Source organism: Seriola lalandi, unplaced genomic scaffold (genome assembly GCF_002814215.2).
Source record: "Seriola lalandi dorsalis isolate HSWRI2012SDOR001 ecotype SW California unplaced genomic scaffold, Sedor1 jcf7180002054062, whole genome shotgun sequence".
NCBI lineage: Eukaryota > Metazoa > Chordata > Actinopteri > Carangiformes > Carangidae > Seriola > Seriola lalandi.
This window is the reverse complement of record NW_019524615.1, coordinates 821,165-846,585: the sequence shown is the minus strand read 5'-3', so window position 1 is coordinate 846,585 and position 25,421 is coordinate 821,165. Positions and strand designations below refer to the sequence as shown.

General features: G+C 40.3%; 1 protein-coding gene across 1 annotated transcript; it reads right to left on the bottom strand.

Annotated features, from left to right (window-relative positions):
- Positions 1-1,169: 1,169 nt before the first annotated feature.
- On the bottom strand, positions 1,170-10,378 carry LOC111652718 (metalloreductase STEAP4-like). The gene is made up of 9 exons (XM_023403063.2): positions 10,154-10,378; positions 9,945-10,052; positions 8,370-8,440; positions 7,820-7,904; positions 5,471-5,749; positions 5,267-5,361; positions 5,005-5,158; positions 4,709-4,879; positions 1,170-3,493 (listed from the first exon to the last, which is right to left on the bottom strand). Exons 1-9 carry the CDS (start codon positions 10,376-10,378, stop codon positions 3,230-3,232), a joined length of 1,452 nt encoding a protein of 483 aa, XP_023258831.1. The 3' UTR covers positions 1,170-3,229.
- Positions 10,379-25,421: the final 15,043 nt, after the last annotated feature.

The window sequence follows — 25,421 nt, the reverse complement described above, 5'->3', positions numbered from 1 at the left end:
TAAGTTGAAAAGGTTTGGTACTCTGAGTTGAATTTTTTGGTCATTATGTAACTTTATGTTGACTGAGGGAAACGCAGCGCCCACAGTCATTACGCCTTTACATTCAGCAGCAGATGCATACCAACTCTGCGGGTCTGTAAAGATAAATTGTGCCTTAGCAGTCGCTGATTTGTCTGGTGGACTGAGCCAACCGGTCTTTCATCCTTTTTTTTTTCTTTTTTTTTTTTTTTACCAAGTTTACTCCTTTAAAAGAATTGTAACAATTGCTCTATATGGCACTAGTGGTGCTGTCGGCTACTAGCAAACCTCTAGCGACTTCCACAATAAATTAGGCTGCATGATAAGAGCTGTAGCAACTCTGCTCACCCTAAACACCTCTCTTTTGACATTCCTACTGAATCAATTAAGCATTATGTGCTCCGTGAGAACTCAGAAAAAGCCCCTTGTGGTATGCCAGCTGCTTCCTGATGTAATGGAGGGCAACTTTTACCTCAACAGACCGGGAGACTGAGAGTCTGAGCATGTTGTAAAGGTCTAATCCACCGGACAATGAGGAACACTGTCGCTTGAGATGCCATTTGCCCCTTGGTGTCTAAGGCCATGGTGCATGTACCTCATGCTGTGCTCAGTTATACAGTCTTAATGCAAACCGGAGGTGTTATACAGTTGGGCTTTCTGATCTGTATGAAAAAACAGTATGTCAAGATTTACCATATGGGGAAAGTCTTTCATTTATTTCAGGCAACAAGACTCAGTTTTCCTTTGAACCTGCAACGTTCATAATTCAGAGTTCACAGAAGGTAGAATAACTGAATTTAGAAATTAATTTGACAAAAGATTAAATCGGTTTTGGGAAAAGGCCTTTTTTTTGTGTAAGAACCTAAAAGCTTCAGTGATTCGTCCTTTGTATCTATGTTTTTTTATAATTGTTCACTTGTAAACAGTTTGCATGGAATGGTTTTTGCGGATGTAAATCACTATTGAGACAAGACAAAATGCTAAGACAAAACCAAATATGATAAGCTTCTTTTGATGTTTGTTATCAGCTGTTCTTGACAGAAAAAAATATTATCAATATAATGTTTTTTTCAAAACTTGTACCTACAGCGTGCAGAGCAGATAAGACATTTGATACAATTCAGGAACAAGGGATGGACATAATTCACACATTTATCTATTATTATTTTTTAATTCATAAAAGCAAAAACAGATTTTCTTACAACTTCACAGCTCTTAGACAAGACAGGTTTAGTAATTTGGTTCAAAGATCCTTTTGTTACAAAGCAAAATGTAGAAAATCTGAAGCTATGTCCAAACTTTGCCATGGCACTGTGCAATTTGTGACAAACATTCAGACCACTATCAGTGTTGTTACATACATATCATTCAACATCCAAGTGCATATTTCACAGATGAATCTCACATGAACTCTTTATTAAATTTGGTCCATGATAAGTTTCCTTACCCTCAATTTCAGCTGTTTATTTATGCTCGAATGAGTCAAGCCTTCATGCCTGGACACGCATAATCTTGTTACGGGTTTCAAGGTCGTAGGTGTGTGAAATTGAATATGAGGAATGTAAGTTAGCTTGTTTCACAGCTTTTCTGTACATTGCTACATACTAATTTTTTCCCAGGGCAATATTGGAATTCTCTATCTCATTTATACCTCAGCACACATGCACACACACGAACTCGCATGCACGCACGCGCACACACACATACACACACACACACACACACAGCCCAACACACCCTAACAGCAGGAAACAGGCTAAAATCAACAGTGGCTCTTTGGTAATGGGAGAATAATACATTGTGAGAGGGTGTGAGGGATTGCTGCAGATTGTGTGCGCAGATAATCTTGTTAGATGCTAGATAACAGGATGTCTCTGACTAAATGTTCTGCTTTGGGCAAAAAAGGCGCTGCATATTTCTTTTGGAGCACCAGACCGTCACGGCGACAGCTGCTCCATCCTCCTCTCTTCCCTTTTCTGCCTGTGGATCATCGTAGTGTTGTACGTACTCGACTCTTAAGTTCTTCCACACCTGCCATTCTGCACCTGCCCACCAGCTGTCGGTATTGAGTTTCCTGCCTCTTATCAAGTTACCTGCGTACCCAGCTGCTACTGATCTGTTATCAGTGTACACAGAGGCCACCTCTTCAGTCTTTGCCAAACTGTCTATCTTGCCTTAGTTATACAAGTTATACATCCTGTCTGCCTCCGTTTACATCCTCTGATGACTATTATCTACTTGCTTTAGGCTTCTGAATTAGTTTCTGACTGTAACCCTGTTTTAAATCTAGTTAAGACAGTTTTTTTTTATCACACTTGTTCTGCCTCCAGAGTCTGCTTTTGGCTACACAATGTGTTATCCACTGTTACACACTCTGGTTTTGGCACTTGTACGTGCGCATCTGTGTGTGCACATGTGTGTTGACTCTGCACGTGATAATATAATTAGCTTAACCTTACTCTCCTTTTCGTTGTGTATGTGCATATGTAACTGTGTGTGATTGTAAGTGTACACGTATTGATGCCCTTGAGAGGGAGGAAGGTTTGGGCAGCAAGGTATTTTGTGTTAGAAAACAGGGGGATCAATAACATCCTCCATAGAGAGCAACCTCAGGGATACAATCGCACCACTTGAAGGGAGAGGAGAGAGGGGAAACGGAAACTATTGCCTATGTTTATCAAAACAATGGATTTCAGCAGGGGATATCAATCTTTTTTTCACCACATTCTGTGAAAAGGATACAGCACAAATATGAAATCTGTTTTGTTTTCCATAGCTCAAATGAAATAGAGATTAAAAACATTTATATCCATGGAGACGTGTCCATTTGGCTGAAATAAACTATCCTTGTTTTTTTCTTCTTTTGTTTGGCTATTGCACAGTTGAGAGTAAGCAGCGCTGACTTATTAAAGGACACAATCTCAAACCAACTGAGCATGGACAAAATTATCTTTGGATGTTTTTTTTTTGTCCGAAGCGTCACTCGTTCTACATAGCAACATTTCTTTCTGCAAAATCAGAACATGACATGTTGTTAATCTTTTTGCCTACTTTATGGCTATTTACAAATTACTAATATTTTCCATTTTAGCCTCATCTCTATTCTTAAGATGTATACTTATGTACATTTTAAGTTTTTTGTCCCTCTTGAAATAATGAACGAATGAGCCCCTCAGTAATCAGCAAACCTGATAACTACAGACTTCAGAGTTCACAGGTTGGTGACCTTGCTCTCGCCCATCTCCTCCCTCGGCTGAGTCCTCTCCCAGCCCTGTCGAATGTGGGTGAGGGTGCGGTCCACGCAGGGAAGGAGGAGCAGCGCCTTGAGCACCAAGACCACAGACGGCACAATCAGACAGAGCATGAACGCTGGAGGAGTGTACCATTTGTAGGTAGAGGGTTTAAGAAATTTGTTCCAGCCGTAAACGTAGCCGTGCGCAGTGCATATGGACAGGGTCAGGTGGCCCAGCTTGGACTGAGAAAAACAAAACACGTAGAACGGAAACATTAACAGAATAGTGTCACATTTTAGAAAATAAAATAGCTTAGCTTAGCTTAGCACAAAGACTGAAATGTGGAAACAGCTAGTTTTACTTAAGAATAAAAGATTACTTGACACATACATATCTACAAATAAAAGATACTGCATGATTAAAATCTGGCTTTCTGTAATGGACAGTTGGTAACTGAAGACGTGCTGTAGTTTAGTGAATATCAAAACCTAGCACACACCAAAAGCTTAAGTTTGTGAGGTATTTTTCTGTTAACTTTAAAGATGAAAGTCTGGACATTTTCTATGCTTGTGTAATCCCGAAGCATTACAATGAGCTAAAAATACAAAATGTTTCTCAGCCATTCCAGAATAATTGTGTTTTTGCACCAGTGGCCTTTGAGGCTCGGCTATTGTTAATTACTTGGATAATGTGCTTTCATTTACATTTACATTTTTAGCATTTTGCTGCTGATGTTTTCATCCACAGCAACTTACAACAAGTGCAAACAGCACAATAAGGAAACATTCACATTAATGTGGTGCAGTAATGAACCGTGCCCCTATAATGATAATCAGGGATCTAATTTAACCAATTTAGAACAGCAAATCCTTCGGCTATGGTCATGTATATTTAAAAATGTATATTCCTTGACCCTGATCATAACTGTAAGAACAACAAAAACAGTTTATGTAAAGTGATATCAGTTATTTTACACCTTTTACAACTCTTAAGGATTATCTTGACCTTAACCCCTATCTCTGAGTTTCATTCTCTATCTGTGGTCTACCAATGGATCTAACCTTTACACAAATGGACCTGTGACCTGCATTAACAATCTTCTCACTAGGGATTATACCAGGTATCATAATTCTATTTAATGAATAACTTAACATTTAAAATCCTGGGCTAAAGTCAGCCAAGCTTTCACTCGGCGTGTCTGTGTTAGGCAGTTGGTTAACTAGGCTCTGGGGAAACGAGCGCCAGTGACAAACTGCTTTTACAACAGTTTAATAACTCTGAAGGAAACTTTGAAACTCCAAATATAGATTATCACAAAGTCAGATTGTCAAATGACTGATAGTAAACATGTGACTGATAACGTCTGCGGGGCCTAAAGGTGATACACACACACACACAGGCACACACACGCCCACACTCCCACACAGAGCACGGTACATTTCCAACTGCGCTCTGACCTGAATGAAGCTGAACTCTCTCCAGCTGAGCGAGCCTCCCACAGAGGGCAGGGATGTTAGTCCTAGCAGGACATAAAGAAAAAAACCCAGGATTCCCAGCACATAGAATGAGTCTGTGGCCCATGCCTCTGTATTATCAAAGTAAAACGGGGTGGTCTTATTGTCCTTCATCTAAGAGATAGAGACATGGAGAGAATAACTACGGTGAATTTCCTACTTAATGATAGTTTCATGTCATGTTGCTCTATATATGTACTCGATTGCAGAAATTGTGCAAGAGGTTTGGCCTGTTGTACCTCATCCACCACGAGCGAGATGAGTTTGTGTCTGACAGAATAGCGAATAGGAATGATAAATGTATAGATGGCATGGAGAAAAGCAAAGCCCAGTGCAACCAGCCCCATCTGCTTCCTGCACAGCATCCAGCGGTCCAGCCAGTCAGGGAAGCGCCTGAAACATGCAAAAGTGAGCTGGGCACTTTACACTCCAAAAATAATACAGCTTTTATAACAAACTGCCGCAGGTAGTGAACATTTCGCTCCTGGTTTGATGTCTGACCTGTATTTTGTTCCTCTGTAGAGCTGAAGGAAGGCAGCTATGACACCAGGCAGGTAACACAGAGACAGCATGATGAGCGACACAATGGGAAACACCTCAGTGATGAAGAGTAAGCACAGGACACACGTTTTGAAGGGAACACAAAATAACAGGGTACATAACAGTGTACAGGACTAAACAAGAGGGGTTGGGGCATATCTTTACCTTGTTGGCCAAGGACACCATGATTCTGAAGGAGATGTCTTTCCCCTGTTCAACATACGCATAGATGACATCTCTAATGAGCAGATAGAAGAAGAAGAAGGCGGTGATGCCGATGGCCACTCGTAGAGGCAGCCTCCACTCTGGGAACAGCTGCAGGGGGAAGTCCTCCAGTTCTCTGGCTGCAGACAGAGACCCCCTGTCCAGAACAGTGAGACCCAGCTTGGTGGCCATCTCTGCTACTGCCTGCTTTGCTCCTGCACTGTTCCCACACAGGTACACCTGGAGCACGGAGGAGTAGGTTATGGGTTTATTTGAAATGGGCTGCAGCATAGTCATGGGTTATTAAAATGACAAGTTTGGGTATATTATATATATGTTACTGTCTATAAATACCAAGAAAAGAATCTCTCACTACTGTTTGATTTCCACACACAGTCTGTGCCACTCAGCCCAAAACCCTCTTGTTGAAGTTAAAGTAAAAATTAAAATCTTTAAAAACAGGTCAATACTTTTACTGGCTGAATACTAACCTTAAGAAGATGGGCACTGTAGGTTATAGCAAATACCACTCAAACAGGAGTAAGTTCAGCTAACTACTGAGTATTTATGGCAGCAGGACAATGTATGTAAAATGAATTACAGTACGTATGAGGGTGCAACAGTGTGCCTCTGATGTGTATTTAATAGTTTTGTTCTGTTTTTTACAAACATGAAATTCTGTGGCACAGAGGAATAAGATACAAAGACAATACTTATTATTGAGATCAGCTCATCATTGGCTTTGTTGACAAGAAGAAAACCTATATTAGTAGCAACTGGTACAGTAATTACTCATTAGTAATAAAGGTCACAATAACATGTCATGTAGGTGAATATTTATTCACTTTTGGTTACCTTGGTAGCACTGTTTTCAAAAATGTCTTTAGCTCTAATTTATGTACTCTATCACTCAGTAATTTTAAAAACCAAATGCTTTTTTCCTTTTTCTGAATTCTAATAAGCTTTTGTTTTTCTGTAGCTAATAATTACTCTAAGATGATTGTTAGATGACTCACCACTGTTTGGAATATGTAGCGCATGACTGCACCGTCTACACCTACAGTGTCTGTCTACAAAATTACCCTTGTTTTGTTGATCTCCCCAGTCATTCACTCGTTTTGAGATGTAGCTCCTGGAAGTATATGTGTAAGGACACATGCATACTAAATATACGTATGCTGCTCAATATGTAACTCCCATCTCTACATCTCACAATGCTGAAGCTTATTACCACACTCCCAGCTCTGTGATAAGACGATTAAGCTGTTTGTAAAGGGGGGGGGGGCTCACATGAAGTGAGAGAGATGGTGAAAGCTAGAGAGTGTGTGAGAGAGAGAGTAGTTTGACAGGCATATGCGGAGTCAGTAGGATTGAGCAGTTTTCCCCCAGGTGTGTGTATAAGTGGACTGGGCAGCCAGCCATGTCCCCCTACATTGCACCAGTAACAGCAGGGGACGGCCGACAGACTAAATCTCCATCTGAATGTAAATGTGACAGAGCCACAGCCCCGCTGTGGATCTGATCAAATTGCTGGCCGGGGAATAGCACACACTTACAAGCATGTGCGTGTGGATATATATACTGTACCTACACATGCACTGATGAAGATACACACATTCAAACACACTACTCCTGGTCTCTAACAGCTACCTGTTTTCAAAGAAAATGGAGCAATGCACGGTGTGTGTGTGTGTGTGTGTGTGTGTGTGTGTGAGAGAGTGTTTGTGTCTGTGTGTGTGTATGTATGGTTGGGGGGGTTTGTTTGTGTTGAAGAGAATTCGAGGCAGATTCAGGTTTAGTCTCCAGAGGTTCCAGCATGTTTGTGTTTCTCTTTGTAGCTGTGAAACGGAAGCTGCAATAAACATTGGTCTTTCGACTTTGTAACATCATGAAGTGTGTTTGTTTGTTTGTATGTTTATACAAGCACTGTCCTCATTTTCTCTTGCATTGTTGTGGGGAGACGGCAAAATCAATAATCTGCAGCAATACAAATAAGATCAATTCCTTTCCTAAGATTTGCCGGGCCGTATGGTGAAGCGATCATTTCCTATTATTAACAAGTCTGAGAGACACTTTTCCCATTGTATTCCAAGAGAGGATGAAAGCAATGAATGTTGCCTGGTTTTGAAGTCAAACATGTCTCGTCATGAAAGGATCAAGTTGGTAATCGCCCCTCCTGTTACTGCTCTGTCTTTTTATCTTTGCTCTATTCAATCAAAGCCTTCCTTAAGGCGCCGGAGCTCGCTGGCTGTTTCACCTCGATCCCACTGCCTTCTTTTCACGGACTCCTTACCTCCACTCCAGTATTACCTGTTTTCCTGCCAGAAGTCCATTCTGCAGGGCCCAGGCAGACAGTGTGTTAAGGCCTTTCACCACAGCAGCTCCAGGGACCAGCCTGGAGAACACACAAAAAGGACTTTAGTTGCTATTGTTTCCGTCTACAAAAACACAGACGTGGAAGGAAGGGTCTCAAAATGGTGAGAATCAATGTTTCCACTCTGAGTGAATAGACACACAGCAGGCCATTCTGCTGAGGGAGCTGCAACCCCACAAATTTTTTCATTTCTTTTGGATTCAGTGGAGAGTTTTGATGTCGCATGCTCTAAGTGGTGTTTAGGAGCACTTTCCCAGAAATATGTTATTCTCACAGATAAAAAAAAAAAAAAATGGCACCCACTATTGCAAAATGATTTTTGACAATAAACTGGAATTTTTCTTGGGAGAAATTGTGGTTCCTTTTATCAGACTATTGCACACATGAAACCTTACTTTCATGGGGAAGGAATCATTTATTTGCACATTATGTTTATGAATGAGACACCCTTCATTTCTTCCCCACACTTTCACGGGAGTCTGTTACCTTTGCAGGTAGGCAGCATTGGCTTCTGGGTACATGTCTTTCTTTAGGTTGTTACTGAGGTCCACCAGCACCTTGTAATCAGCATAAGATGAAACAAAAGAAAAAAGTAGTTCAGTGTATTCAGTTTAACTCTTATCTTATCGCCTACGTATTAGTGAATACTGATTTTCATTTTCTAAAACTTTAATATCTTTATAATCTGAGGTTTGATTTTCCAGTTCAAATATGCCTTATCTGCAGTATATTTGTTTATTTCTCCATTAAAAAAAAAAAAATCATATATTGTTATTCAGGTGGATTTTATTCTATTTCAGTTCTTTTACCTTTCATTTTTTATCTTATTTTTTTATTGTCCTGAAATGTTTTAGCCTTGATTTTCCTGTGTAAAGCACCTTGTAACTTTCTACACAGTAAACACAGTAAAGATATTCGTTTCTTGCTTGAGCTACATTCAATGACTTCTTCATTCTGCCTCCAACATAAACCGGATAGCAGAAGTGAACATGTAAGTGCAAAAGCAATGTAAAGCTGGTGTTACAAGAAAACCTATCATTCATTCAATCTGTAATTCATAACTTTTGAACAGTAACAGCTCTGACACACTGGTTCTGTTTGTATTCTATATGTTACAATGCACTATACACAGTCTGGAGCAGTTACTGTGGAACATATACTGAGCATTAATGAATAACTAACAAGTTTGAAAAACTCTGAGTCATGCATTATATTATGGCTGATGATAAGTTAGTTGAGGACAAACTGTTGGGGGGATATACTGGATATAGGAAAGAAGACAAAACTACTTCACAAAATAAGGCCTTTTTCGTTTTTTCTCTCAGCTTTTCGTGTTATTTGGGAAAATCAGGACACTTATCTTTTCAGGCCTCATAAAAATATTCAAATTAAGCAACCTGAGAGGGAATTATTAGTCCTTTGCGGAACTACTCACAAGTGGAGAAGTAGACATATATAACATGTGACAAGGCGTCGCAAGTAAACAGCACTTCATTTTATATGAGACAAAAAAGGGTTGTGGGACCTCTGTCTTACTTGATACTGGTTTATCAGGTGGAAGAATGTCACCAGTCACGACTCCTTTATTATACTGTGAAAATATTACTTTCTAACTCTCTGTCACTCTGAGTTAATACTAAGAAGGCCTTATTATTACCCCAGAGTTACCTTCCATGTACTTCAATTTCTTAACCACGTTCTAAAATTGTCACAAAAACAAGAACTGATATGCACACAATAACGCAGTACTGGTTAATTACAGTATTTTCAGAGGCTATTTATCATCTAATTCAGAGTTTCCTCAGGAGCAATATGTTGATTATCTATATGTAGATTCACAAATGTGGAGGAACATAAAAAATAAACACTAGTTTGTTGACATAATGTCTAGCACTCAAATAATTTATATTATGTTCCTTAATTCAGAGTCAAGAAGCACCTTCAGTCGTTAGATACTATTATGCATTTATTCATTAGATCCTGATCCTGATTTTGCCATGGTAACTACTGAGGATTTTGTGTACCTAATGCTACCGATCCTAACACCAGTCTTTGATTCACCTTTCCTTCTAGATGAGGTGCCATTGTCTCAAGGAAGTCATAGTGTTCTCTGTGAACACAAATGAAGATCAGACTGGCCGACTGAGCTGCTGCTGCGTGGCTCATCACCTGCAAAACACACACATTCGGGACACGAGAACATGTCTGAGCCGCATGCAGTTTTGTCTCCATAACAAATCCCGAGTGCTTTGTAATGCCATGTGTTGTACCTGAGCTCCCTGAGGCAAAGGGCCACAGCTGTGAGGTCTGCGGCTGCCGTACACCACCCTGTAGCCAGACTGGAGCAGGCGCAGGCCCAGAGAGCGCCCCAAGTCCCCAGTCCCAAAGATACACAGCAGCTCTGGCTCAGGGGCAGCTGCTGTGCCAAGAGGACGCAGCGACACGCTCTCTGGCTTCATCTCCTCTGACATGCCACCAGTCACCGTCATGCTCATACTGAGTTTAGACGGTCAGCGTTCCCTGCTGTGTTATTATATTGCTGTGGAATCTGACCTGTACGCTGCCTCTCCCTCTCAGTCTCTGGGCGTGCACAACAACATGTGATTTTAACCCATGTGTGTGTGTATGTGTGTGTGTGTGTGTGTGTGTGTGTGTGTGTGTATGTGTGTGTGTGTGTTGTCACCGAGGGTCAACAAGTTTAGAGTGTATTTTTTATTTTTCAAATTTTTTAATTGCCTATACTTTCCATAGATTGATTATTATCACAGGGCTCTGAACTGTAAATCAGTTGTACTGGATTCCATCTGTGCTCTGTGGATGTAACATTAACCTCACTTTCACATTTTTAAACTTTTTATCACTGCTTAGAAACACAGACTGCTTTAAAGGCAATATCTAGTTCAGCCAGAATTTGACTTTCACATCTGACAGAAAAGAAAATGTTATGCTGCTGCTTTCCAGGGTTGCCTTATTCTATTTCTTCTGTTTCCACACTAGACATGGTGCCATGTGGGAGATCCTGGCCCACAGATTCATTATCATTTCAAAACCCACTGTTCCAACCAAACGACGGGGGAAGAGAATTTGTACAAATTTAGTGTTCATGTCCCCATGGCTGAAACATCTGCAAAGTTGTGACACGAACAGACTCAACAGAGCAGGGATGAAGCTTGGCACATATGTAGGCCTAAGTCTTACTTTCTATGAATGCGTGGCTTTGCTCGCAAGTGTTCGTTGGTGTATACGTGTGAGCCCGTGCGTGTGAGCGCGCGCGCGCGTGGTGCACTGAAATGGGTCAGGACGATCAGAGCCGAGCAGAGTCTCAGCTGTTATCTGACTCACGCGGGGAGTCGTCTGGAGACAGGGTGACTACCTGGCTGTAGAAATGACACATAGCATCACATCAACTTTACTGACTATTTGCACAGAAAAAAAATACTCTCCTCACCGTAAACGCAGCCTCGTTGAAATCACAATGTGCATATACATAGCCGGCGATATTTATGGCAGACAGGCCAACACGTTACCTCAGGAGCTTTTACAGTCAAGTCCATAACTAAAGCATTAATGTCTACCTGGGGGGATATCGCAGGAAAATGAGAAGTCATTTTATGCCTAACCTTTAAGGCATCCATTCACTTGTGGCGCTGTTAGAATAGACCTGATAGCAGATCCACTCCGATGACTCATTTACTTGCTCTGCCTCCAGGACATCTCTCTTTTCTTCTCTTCTCTCTTCTCTTCTCTTCTCTTCTCTCTCTCTTTCTCGCTCTCTGTTCCTGGTGCTTTCCCACCTCACTTTTCCAGTCGCTCTCTAAATGAACAACTATTGAATTCACTGAGTAAATTCAGCTGAAGCTGGCTTCAATGATGTAGTCAAAGGCCATGTCCCCTGTCTGAAAGTAAGGTAAACTCAAAGAATTGCTCCATGCTCGCAAGGTTGTCCCACAGAAAGACGCTTAGCACATATATAATATGGACTGGACACCTATTCCCTCCTGGCGACTTTGCTCCTACTAATTCTTGAGATTTCAGTCGCGGTAAATTTTGGCGATACCTGCGGTCATCACAGAGGTCCCACCATGACATGAAATGAGACACATAGCGACCACTGGGGGCAGTAAACGCATGTCAAACTGCTCTAGAAGTTTAACAGAAGAAGAGCAACTTGAGCGTCTGTTTTGAGGTGCACGGAAATGGGATGAGAGGATTCACCAGGCCGCATTGTTTCAATGACAGAGGACTACAGAGGACTGTCAACAGTAAGACACCGGCTTTTGTCTCTGCGTCACGTCCTGTGTGCATCCATTGTTCTCTTTTACTGAAGGTAGATAAACTGTCTATTGCTGTGGGGAAAAAAAAAAAAAAAAAAAGACAACCATAAATGTTATGAAAACTTGGCCACTTAGTAGCAGCACTGCAAGCTGGAAAACTACATTTACATATTATCAGCTTTTATTTAGTTATTTTATGCGGATGTGTAAGGAAAAGGAGGCTTATGTAGGCTATGCACTGAGCTGGCATGCAGCAGCATCAGCTCTCATTTGAAGCTGTGTTTCTGTGCACCTGATACATGCAGGTCCAGCGCTCACTCTCCCTTTTAGCTGTGTTTTGCCCTCAAACCATTCCTGAGGAAGATAACTGGTTTTTATTAGCGTGGTAAATTTGTGAGCCAAATTTGTCTTCTCTAGAGTTGAGAGGGAAACTGCAGAGTCATGTGATAATTTTCTTTTCACATCACACACAGTCGTTCGATCTGTTGTTAATAGAAAAAAAAGATATTAAAACAGCATGAAGGATTAGAACTGATTAGAACACATGTTAAACCTTAAAAACTGCTATAACCTAAAACAAATTCATTTATTTTACTGGTGGAGCTTGTTGAGGGTGATGTGCTGCCCAGGACAAGGTGTTGCCTGAAGGGCTGAATTCAGTTACAGTGTGTAGACCAAAATTTGTCAAATATAGCATGACAAACACACATACACACACACACTGAGTCCTTGAAGGTTTCCCCAGCAAGTCCATGGAGGATTTGAAACCATGTGAGTATTTTGTGCTTATCTGAAGACATCTTGCGACATTTAACAGTGATGCGCTCTGGGACATGTTTACATCAAACACATGCTGAACCGCCGGTTTGTAAATGTCAGGGTGGAGTTGCAGTTTACAGCTCGTATGAGAAATTGAGCTCAAATTTAGTCAGCGTCGTGTTGTATCAGCCTGCAATGCATTACTGGAGAATATGCATGCAGTAATGAACATGAAACATTTATTCTGCCAGCTTAACGTACCAAAATGTAGAATTCTCATTTGCAACTCTCGCTGACAACACTGTGCTGCATACACTGCAAGCTAGAGTGAACTGCTGTGGTGCTGAGGCTCAGTTCCCAAGCGGAATTATTTGGGAGTTTCCAGCTGTTTCCAGCAGGCCGAAGGCGCATAGAATGATATGAGGCATGGTTATTAAAGACAGTTTTGAGTTACCGCATGCATATTGTACGTAGTTCCATGCTGCTTCAATGGACAAAGAGAAGCCTGCAGGATAGATGAGTTCTGAGGGATTTCTGTGATGACTGCTACTGTAATGCATTAGGTATGAGGTTCAGATTGAGGTTTTGACTGAGCTCAGGTTTTGAGGTTGTTGAATACCAGACAGAAAGAAAGGTGGGAAGGCGCAAAGAAAAATACTGTATATACAATGAGACACAAAGACGAGAACAGAGAGAAAATAGCAGAGAGACTGGGACACTGAAAGAGAGACGGAAGGAGAGATGCAACTTAGGAAAGCAGAAATTGTGCCTCAGTAGAACAAAGACGCTTGCTATAACCAGAGTTTCCCATAAGTATTCCTAGAATTATTCTATAAATATTCCATTACCAGCCTTCCAGACAGACACGCTTGGGATGTTCATTATGAAACACTTAGAATAGGTTTAAGGAGAATCAGAAGCCATTTGGATGAAAATGTAACCTATTTCTGCAGATGTTTGTCTTTGACGAAATTGCTGTTTTAGGGCTGATGAGATAAATGAATAGTTCGTATGCCTGTGTGCACATGCTGAATCTCTGAATGCTCTGGTATTGGTTGTGTTTTTCTGAGTTCCCATGTGTGTCATTGTGTATGTGCAGTGTGAAAAAAAGCTGGAATTGTGTGTGTGAGTGTGTGTGTATGCGTGTGTGATAATGTCACACTATCGCCATCTCCACAGCAGGGCTACATACCATATAGAAACATTTCCAAAGTCGGAGAGCCTCATCCTCTATCTCTGCTTTAACAGGATGAGCATTGACTGCATGTTTGAAGTTCAGAATCTTATCTGACAAGCCAAGCGGCAGAAATCAGAGGCAGGGAGGAGCTGCATGAAACTACAGATTTCGTCACACATCGCTTCTGAATTATATGGCCTTGCTTTTTTTTTTTTCAAAATTCAGCCTTTTCAACAACAGAGGGGACTGTGACGCTTTGAAAATATCTCCACAAAGACAATGCTTTGCGTGGAATAGTCTCATCCTCTGCTTGGAAAACAAGCTTTGATAATCTTTTTGCCTCATAACTTCTTCCTTTCCCCTTCCACATCACGTCACTCTTTGTATGATCTAAGATAGATGAAACTGAACAGAGCCATTTTGGTTGCAATGCAGTGAGAGTTGAGATTAAAATCTCTGATGTATCTGTGTCATTCTATATAATCATATCTTTGACAAACAGCTGTGGTCTGCAAATAGCATGCATCCAGACAGCTCCTCCTTCGTGGCTGCAGGGAAATCGGCAGCCCATTATAAGGCTGAAATAGGCCTAAAGAATTTTTCGCCTCATCTGCTCAGCCGTACCTCCAGTCGAGTGAAAGAGCTGACAAGGTAGGAAAAAGCTGACACAGAAGTCTAATTCTATAAGGATGAAAACCTCATACTCATCAGAGGTGCAATTTCCCTTCTCTGTATTTTCGCTGCAGGAATTGTGAGGGAAGAAGAGAGCGGGCATGGCAGCATGCAATTTGCACAAATTTAATGAGCAGTATGGTGATTAATGGCGATTAGGTAAATTGTTGTTTCTATGTACATTTTCGCACCAAATCTATAGTTAACAAGGGGAAAAATTCTGCTAACAAGCATGGGTGCCATTTGTTCTCATTCCACTTCAGACTGCCTTCTGGGATGTGATGCCCAACTGAGCCTATTCACATAGACCAATGATTGGTGAAATAATTATGAGCCAGCAGGCCTGTTAGATCAGCAGCAGGGTTACTCTGTCATGTCACTCTGTTGAATATCTGCCTTTCTCTCTATATCTCTCTGTATGTGACTGCAATGATTGGATTTTTTGTTTAAATTTGATAATAAAAGGTTTGGGTTTTGTTTTTTTTGTTACAGGAAATCTATGGAGCTGTAAATGTCAATAAGAGCTAGCTAAAACAAAAACAAGACGTGTCGTACTGCAGGAAAAAACACCAGCCAAAGGACATTGTCGACATCTCTTTCCGTTCAAGTGACAAAGCTCTCTAGTGGCCATTGGAATAATGACTCTTGTCTGTTGGAAGCGGATGGAAAAGTCAGGTGACGTCATTATAGAGCCGCAAAGTCTGTTCCGGGAAGAGGTCAGGGTGAATGGATGGTTCGACAAAACCTCAGACTTCGCACGGGAGACGGATGTTCTCTTTTTTCCTGCTAAGAATTAATGTTGCGTTCTTTTCTCCCTGCCTGACTCGGTTAGTAGATTATTCTTTCAGCTACGGCGACAAAGGTGTTGAAGTTATAAATTTAACACAAACAAGTTGGGCATCAGATCAGAAAAAGCTTATCTGTGCAGTTGTGGAGGACAGTTACAAACAGTGTGTTTTGTTGTTTGATTTGGAGGCGAGGGGAGAATGAACACATTCTAATGATCTATGACGCATTATAAAAGAAGCTTTTAGTTATAAACTCGTGTTAGAAGGTGGTACCAGGATGTTTGGCCAATCTTAACCCGCAGTGCCTGTAGTTGTAGCAAGGAATTATGGCTTTGCCTGGAATTGCCTTTTCTGCAATTTACCTTAGGTTTTAAGAATACATGAAGTAATATGAATATATGAAATATGCATGTGAACATCAGTTCAGACTGTGGGTTGTTTTATACGAATATCTGTCAGTTCAACTTTGATACTATCGTTTCTCCTCACGCCCGTAAAACCTCGTTTTGTGGTGATTTCAAACAAACACCACAAAGTTAGCTTGAAGGATGTCGGAGCGAGCAGCACTTTCCACTTGTGCTGTGGTTATTTGGTGCCACCCCACAGAATATAACCAAACCACTTGAGACATGTTTGATCTGAAAATGTATTTGTTTGCCTCTTTGCTGGTGTGTCTTTCTATCTACTAACAGAACATGTCTGTCTGTTTTTGAGCGTGTTGCTGCCTGTTCATCCGTCCGTTAGTTTGTCTGTGTGTCTGGCCACCCGTCTATCTCTGTGTTGCAAGTAGATGTGGTAATTCAGAGAGAAACATGATTTCCATGGATTTGCTTTGAATTGAAGTGTATTGTGATGTTAATGTAAAAGCTTTGTTTCTTAAATTTCCCCATAATTGCAAAAAAAAAAGAAAGAAAGAAAAACCTCAGTAATTCTGAACCATCCGGTGTTTCCATGTCTCATTCTCCCCTGGAGAAAATACAACCATACTTGCTGTCAGCGCTGATAAGACGCACCAGATTCTCATGCATTCTGCTGTCTCGTGGAGGTTTTTAATAGAGAAAGAGAATTATTCATTGTCTCCTACACTAATCTGTATGTCTGTTAAACTGTACTTCTGTTTGCCATTCAATGTCATTCTATTACGTTCTATTGTGCTGAACATTCCGACGCTTTCATTCAACATTGTGTTTCCGAATAGCAGATGGCTTGCTAGCAGCGATAAGAACCAGACATTTAGCAGATAAATGAATAAATAAAAATGATGATTGGGTGTAATATCTAATATTCATATACTGCCGGGCTGCTATAAAAACACAACTGTGTCTCCTTCACTCTTCTTTCTGTGCGCGTGTGTGTGTGTGTGTGTGTGTGTGTGTGTGTGTGTGTGTGTGTGTGTGTGTGTGTCTGTGTGTCTGTGTGTCTGTGTGTCTGAGTGGGGATGACTAAAGTTTGATTTTTCTGTGAAGCGTTTCACCTGCAATACATGCATTGTGTACATCACATAAATGCCTAGGAGAAAAAGTCTTCAACAAAATAACAGAGACGGGTATCAATTTGTAAAATTACAACAATTTCTATGATTATAACAATTATCATTTTTCTTTGACTAGCAAGAGATTTACAGTTGGTCAAGGATCCGTCAGCTGTTGATGGATACCTCGGAAACGGTTGTTTTGAAATAGAGCCGGCTTTCGGCGTCGTGTGATATGCTTGCATGAAGATGTTTAGATCTGCAAGTATGAGACTGAGAGGGAGAGAGAGAGAGAGACTATGCTAGCGTATGTCCTTGTCACACAGGAAAATATATTTTGAGAGAAGTGCAAATAATTAATGACTTGCGGCAATCACTTGTTAGAGAATTCAAGCATGAATGATGTGTGTTGATGTGTGTGTGTGTGTGTGAGTGTGTGTGTGTATGTGTGTGTGTGCACATGTGAGTATGAGGGTTTGTGTGTCAAGGCAGGCAGCTTCCTCGCTCGGAAGCACATGCAAACCTGAAATGGCAGGTGTCGGCAAGAACAGGTGAAATTCAGACACTGGATGATGCATTGTTCCCCTCTCTCTCTCTCTCGCTCTCTCTCTCTCTGGCTGTGTGTGTGTGTGTGAGAGAGAGAGAGACTGTGTAGGATACAGGGAATATATTTGTGGGTGTGTGCATGAAACTTGCTGTACACACTAGTTTACATTAAATTCCTTCCCCTACTTCAATGTGCAAATGACTGACCCCATTTAGCAGGGCGCAGATAGAAAAGGAGCAGTGAGAGAGACTTGCTTCAGCTGCAGTTGCGTGTGTGTGTGTGTGTGTGTGTCTGTGTGTGTGTGTGAGAGAGAAAGAGAGACAGAGGTTAAGGAGGAGAGACAGTTTGTACAGTATGTGTAGGTTAATTGCTGTGTGACCATGCTGAGAGCAGTGAACTCTGACCTGTCAGGGGTCAGGCATGGTCTTTTCCGATTGGCTTGCAGAAGAGAAAATGTATAATTAGTCTGAATACCCTTGCTGATGACCTTTGTACTCAGCAGAACACACTCCAGCTGCACAGATACAGACAGAGCCACAGTGTTGCCAGAGTCACAGTCCAGTGTCGGTAATTGCTCAGTTTTAATCAGTCATTTTTGAAGCCAACTGACATGATGGTGTAACTTTTAACCGCTTCCCTCCTCTAGAGATGTTTTTAATCTAGCACCAGGATAGTTCCTGACTTTTGTTTCAGAGAATGAAAAGAAAACACTAGCTAAAGCTCCAACTCCAAAATGTCAAGTGAACATATGATATATGGGTGCTCATACACAGTATCTTGGTCTCTATAGCAGTGAGCAAGGTAATAACAACACACCAAAATTCTTAAAGTGTGAAAGTGCGTGTAAGGGATCACTTTTTGTAAGAACATGTGGTTCTTCGTGTGTGTGTGTGTGTGTGTGTGTGTGTGTGTGTGTGTGTATGTGTGTGCGCACGTGTGTGTTACTGAGGACACTAATCCCTCCGGCTTTGTCCAGGTCACGTATCCTGTCAGGTAGCCATGGAGATTCAAAGAAAGAGCCAATGGAACGTCTTTGTGTCAGCAGAGGAGTGTAATTAGTCTCTGACTTCCTGAGCTATAGATTGACATTTAAGTGTCATTCGCACTCCTCTGTCTTGGTCTTGGTGTGTATGTCACTGCACAAATGTTTGTGTGTGTGTGTGTGTGTGTGTGTGTGTGTGTGTGTGTGTGTGTGTGTGTGTGTGTGTGTGTGTGGCAGGATCCAGAACTACCAGTTGAATTGTTTTTGTTCATAATGTACACACAGAAACACACACTGTAGAGGAGCCTCAGGATGCAGACTCCTCTCTCTATGTCATGTCTGAAGCTGGCCATAATCTTACTTGACAAGTTATGACAGAAACTATGACATGATATCATATCATCATGGCTGGCAGACCCCTAACAGAGACAGCCGACTGCACTCAATACTAAATAGATGAAGAAATATGCATTATGCATCTTATTGTAATGTATTGTGATGTTTGGTATCGAGCAGAGTTGTATTATGCCGTGTCATATTGTATTGTATGGTAATGTTTTTTATTGTGTGTGGTAATGCGCTGTGCCTTTTTAGAGGGCTGTTTTGTATTGTGTTGTATTTCATTGTTTGTCCGGAGGCCAATTTACCAGAGTGCGGCTGACATGTCCTGAGGACTGTCTGTAAATGTTAAAGAGACTCAATATTCCTTTATGTAGGTGTACCATGTGTGCTATTGTGTGTGTGTTCTCCACTTTGCGTTAATGCCACGGAGGAGTGTGTGAAAGCTGTCAGCGAACATCGGGTTCCTGAAATAGACACTCCCCATGGGAAAAAAAGGAAGTGAGAGAGAGAGAGAGAGAGAGATGGTAGAGTGGATTCACATTTGCGAGACAAAAAGCCCAGATTCTGGGACAGCGACAATGATTAATTATAGATTAGAGATTACGGTAAACAGGAAAGCACACATGTGCATACAAACACACATTTACCCCGACACACACAGATACACTCACTGAATGCCTTGTGGAGTTTCTGAAAAGGCTCTTGTCATGGTACAGTAGAAGAAGGCCAAATACCAAACATACAGCAAGTCCTTATCACTGTTTGAATAAGACATGAATCAGACTTTTCAAAGTAGGCTAACACTGAAATAAGGGGTGAGGTAAAAAAAAAAAAGTTTGAGTCTTATATATTTACGCAAGTTAAAATTAAGCGACTGACACAGGAAAACCAAAGTAATGTATAAAGGAAAAATGACCCTAGATGACTTCTGCATTTCCTCAACCAAAGTAATATAAAACAATATTCACAGTGTCAGAGATAAACAAAGGTTTTAACATAAAAAAGAAATTATATGCACATCAGAGATTCAAATCTATTATACACTTCAGAGAAGATTTTAACCAAATGATAGGAAGAGTCCCAAAAGTTAGGATCGCTATATTTCTATTGAAAATTGTCCTGTTAAAATAAGATACAGAAATGGTAATAAGTTGAAGTTCCTGAAATAAAGGAGCTGATGGGGAGCAGTGGGGCATGAAAGGGCTCCGATTCTAATAAAATGCAATTTACACTAGATTTCACCATGTATTGACATGAGTGTGGGTGCACTTCCTTAAAGGAATAAGGTTTTTTTGAATTTTCTTTTTTAGCTCTTTTTAATGTTTATCTTTTTTTCTACAGAGGAAATAATTAACCTGCTATTGAGCACCAGAGCTAAAATGTGCTCGCCTTAAACTCTTGCTTGAAATGTATAAACTGTGAACACCAATTCAAACCTTTTTTGTTTTGTTTTGGCCAAAGTTAATAATAATAATAATAGTAATTGTAAATTTTATTTGTATAGCACCTTTCATACATAATTGCAGCTCAAAGAACTTTACAGAAGAAAAATAAAATCAAAAACATAGGTAATAGCAGAAGATAGCCTAATGAATAAAAGGGCAGTAAAACAATATATAAAAAAACAGCTTTAAAAAAACATTAAAAGGTATAAAAAGAATAAAAGGAATAAAAACTGTATCAAGTAAAAGCAAAGTATAGTTAATTAAAAGCAAGATCATAAAAATAGGTTTTCAGCTGTTTCTTAAAACCATCGACAGAAGCTGCTTGTCTGATTTGTGTTGGGAGTTTGCTCCAAACCTCAGGTGCATAAAAACAGAAGGCTGCTTCAACAAACTTTCTATAGCTCATTTTTGGAACATTCAGCAAGCGTGCACTACACGACTTAAGGAGATGGTTTGGAACATACTCAGATAAGCAATCAGAGATGTATGAAGGTGCTAAACCATTAAGAGCTTTAAAAACAAGTAAGAGAATCTATCCTCAATGACACAGGCAGCCAGTGTAATGATGCTAAAACTGGAGTGATGTGGTCTCTTTTCTTGGTTCTTGTTAAAACCCTCGCTGCTGAGTGTTGTATGAGCTGCAGCTTATCGATAGTTATTTTTTTCCTGACTCCTGAGTAGAGTGCATTACAATAATCCAGGCGAGAAAAGACAAAAGCATAAGTTATCTTTTTGGCATTTTCCAGTTTAAGGTAGGGTCAAACTAGCGATATTTCTTAGATGATTAATGGCGATCTTTGTTTACGTGTGAATTAAAATCAAGCTCAGAATCATGAATGACCCCTAGGTTTTTTACTTCCAACTTCTTCTGTAGTGCCAGACTTCCAAGTTAACTAAAAATATTTTTCCTCTGTTCATTTGTACCAAAGTTATCATTATTGTTAATACATTTCAGACCTTGAAACTTTATCTGCACATAACTGTGATAACAAGCAAAGATAAAGTGACTTTTATAAAAGTTCATGTTGTTCACGGAGATGATGGATTAGACCACCCCAGGAGGTTTTATGTGTCTACTTAGCGACTGTCATATTACAGAGAAATGAAAAGAAAAAAAAAAGCCCTCCTAAAATATAATAAATATATCCACAAATCTAAAATACAACAGAATGATTTGAAAAATGGTTAGCTGGGATGTAAAGTTCACATGATTTATAATGAAAAACCACTGGCCTCAGCAAAGGAGGTCTCCTTTTTTGCAGGGGCACAGTGAACAAGCTGCTGTGGCTCACAGGTCAAGGTAAATATCAAACCATTGAGAGTGATTCATGATATGGTGACATATTTCTTAATGTCCTCCTTCAAAGTATCCTTGTAACAGAGATTCAGTTGTCTATAGATTGTATGTTGAAGGTGCACTCGACATTCTTCATGTGTCCGTTGTCCATCTATTGAATGTGTGTGTCCATCTATTTTCCTGTATTCTCACACCCGACTAATATCTTCTCCCTGTGAAAACAAAAAAATGTCATGTTATTATAAGTTAAGTATGCAGACGAGTAATTGTGTAGGTCTACAGTCCTGGTCAAAATTATTGGCACCCCTGAATTTCAAGTACTAAATTCAGAATATCTTCAGAAATAAATGCAAATCAGCCATTTCCATAACCAGAATATATTAGTAAAATATCCAAGGTTACAGAACAAAAGAGAAAAAAACTTGCATAATAGTGAAATAACACAAAATGTAGCCCAGACACAATTATTGGTACCCTTTTCATCAATTCAAAGTAGTTCCTCAAACAAACTAAAAAAGAAATGAAATTCACCTGTGCTTAATTTTCAGTGGGCATGACCTGCATTAAGCAATAAATGATGGTTTTTACTCCATAAAAATCGCCGGAGTCTTTCCAGTTTCTTATTCGCAACAGTGAAGACCGCAGCGCTTTCTGAGAGAATCCGAAATGCTGTCATCAAAAAACATAAGCACTCCAAAGGCAATCGCCAAAGATCGTAATGTTATCAAGAAGTTTGGCATGTCATAAAACTGTTTAGATGCTTCCAGGACATGACTATAAGAGGGACCTCGATGAGAGAAGTAGATTGGAGAGGTAGACAGATGGTGGTGAAGATTGAAGGGAGAGCACCACACAAGGCATCTAAAGAGCTTCAGGCTTGATGGAGGAGTGTGGAACAGTGGTTTCAGCCACGCAACATACGCCTCACACCACAGCAAGTAGGGCTCCATGAGCGAAGGCCAAGGAGGACACCGCTATAGAAAGAAAGGCACAGAAAGGCAAGACTAATGTTTGCCAACACTTTCATAGATAAGCCTCAGCCTCTCCCGGATAATGTTCTATGGACAGATGAAACGAAAGTAGAGCTCTATGAGAATGCAGTGCAGCAGTTTGTTTATAGACAACAAAGTGAACCCCATAAGGAAAAGCACACTGTGCCTAAGGTAAAACATGGTGGGGCTGCTGCGCTGCCTCTAGTAATGGAAAAGAAATCAGATGATTACTGAGGCACTTCAGAGTTAAATCTGTTTATAGAAAACTAGATTTGAGGTGAAGGTCTCGGGTCTTTCAGCAGGACAACAACCCAAAGTTCACAGCCAGCAGCACAAAAGAATGTTTGAAAAGGAAAAGATGGACTGCTTTAAACTGTCCACCAAAGCAAGTCAGAGTCCTAACCTACTGTAAATCTCATTGAAAAACTTTGGAGAGCTAAAATCTGCCATTGCAAAGAGACTCCTTCAAACATAGAGGAGCTTGAACACATATAAATGGAAAGGTGGCAGAAACCAGCAGCAGACAGGTGCAAGAAGCTTCTGAATGGAACATTTTTACCAAATGTTCTGCAACCAAATATTAGTGAGGGGTGCCAATAATTTTGTTCAAGGTACACTTTGCTTTTGTCACATTTTTCGCTTTTATGTTTCTATATTATTATTATATTTCTCTTTTGTTCTGTAACCTTGGACATTTTATTAAAAAATGTTCTGGTTATACATGATTAAAAAGAAAATATTCTGAATTTTGTGCCTGAAATTCAGAAGTGCCGATCATTTTTGAACCGTCAAAAAAGTTGTCTGTACTCATAAGTCACTTTTGAATGTGCATGGCAGAAATTATGCCAATAATTTCAACCATGACTGTAGGTATAGGAGGTTGAGAAGAGACAAGGGTTTAAGAGACTCTTAAGATGACCAAAAGAGATGAATTGTCTATTGCGATATTAGACACAAGAAAGAAAGAAAGATAGTGTCTAGTGTGTCTGAGTGAGAGAGAGAGTGGGGGAGAGGGGTGAAAGAGAGGAGACTCTCTCAGTCATCAAATCATCATACACGTGGAGGAGACAGTTGATGAGGGAACGCACTGCGAGCGCTGCTATCTCTGCTTTTCCACACAACCCTCTGCTTTCCATACAGGAGTGGAGGATAATTAAAAGATAGACTGATAGCACGGGAGAGCAAGAGGACCACTGAGACCTCATCTCTGTTCTCCCTACTCTGACTTAATTAAAATACAGACTTTATGAAATAATTCAGGGGATTCATCCAACTGCATTTTTTTTAGATTGTCTTTTCATCCGTACTTCATCAACAAAAATCATTTTCAGACATAATGATTCTGCTTAACAACACAGAAAAGAGGACCTGTTAAACACACAGGATATTTTATGGGTGCAATCATGGGAGCCATTTAATTGCTTCAGGCTCAGAATTGAGAGGTTCACTGTGTTATCGTGGTCTCAATATAACCAAAGCAAGCTCCTCAGGGGAGCAGTTAGTTATAGGGGAGTAGTTATTTATTGTACTGCTGTAATTATGGCTACTGTAATTTGTGTTACTGTTTCTCGTGTGTTTGCATGTTACCGTAGAAAAGTGGGATTCTTTCAGGTCATATCTAATAACAGGCTAGTTGTTAGAATAAAATTACTGGATTGATATTGGGTTGTATTTGTATATTGCAGGGTGTTATGATGGTGTATTGGATTTTTTTCAGGTTGAGGTTTTTCTGTAATAAAGTCCATTTATGTTTGCTCCCCTCCCCTGCAAGTCAAAGAGCTTTAATGACAGAACACGTGCTCTTTGCGTTCTCAAAGCAGTGAGAAAAACCACAGCTATTATAAGAATTATAAGAATAATAGAAACTGTCACTCATCATTTGAGCACGTGTTATTGTACAGTATGCCAATGATGTAACTCAACTTGTTGCCATGAGTTTACACACTAGATTCGATTTTAGAAACATTCAGATAGAGACTGACCTCACCTGACCTCCAATTCTTAAAACAACCTGCGTTTAATTTTTCCTGACAAGTGACCGCTTGTGCTTCTGCGAAAAATGACTTGTGTTTCTGAGAAGCAAAGGCAGGAGTATAATGTGACGCTGTTGTCACACTAAATCACATAATTTGTCTCAAAGGGCTTTACAAGCTGTACAGCATAAGACAAGCTCTGTTCTCAGATGCTCAGTTTATAAAAGGAAAACCTCCCCCTAAAAATCCTTTTAATGGTGGGAAAAAGGAAAAAACCTCAACAGTAGCAACAAAGGAGGGATCCCTCTTCCAGGATCCAGCAATAGATGTTTTATGTAGGCTACCAAATACACAGAAATGACAACAGTAAAATTACATTATGGAGAAACAGAATTACAATACAGTGAAAACAGATTGCAGGCATAAACAAAGAATATGAGTCTAGGGAAGAAAAATATCACTCTATAGGAGGATGCTGAGCAACTTCCAACAACTTCCACTACTGTGCATACAGGAAGCAGTAAAATGCTGACAAGGGCAGGACACAAGTTTCATTTTGACACCAAATGTCATGGTGTCTCCTCCGGACAGTCAATGTCAGTTTCTATTTACCACGACCACAGTCTTTGCCATGTCACTTTGACCGAGCTCATCTGAAGTCCATATCCTGATGTAGAGTGTATGATGTGGATGAAAGCTGCTAAGTGGACCCTATAGTACATTTATTTTCTCAACCATTTAAAAAGGTCAAGAATAAACTTTAATGCACAACATTTTTAAGACAACATGGATAATAGAAGTCATTCACATGGCCTGAAA

Coding starts and splice junctions, on each gene's coding strand:
- LOC111652718 (XM_023403063.2), bottom strand. CDS start 10,378: ATGAGCATGACGGTGACTGGTGGCATGTCAGAGGAGATGAAGCCAGAG. Junction 5,750..7,819: donor GACTTCTGGCAGGAAAACAG/GTAATACTGGAG, acceptor TCCGTGCTCCAG/GTGTACCTGTGTGGGAACAG. Junction 5,362..5,470: donor TGGTGTCCTTGGCCAACAAG/GTAAAGATATGC, acceptor TTCATCACTGAG/GTGTTTCCCATTGTGTCGCT.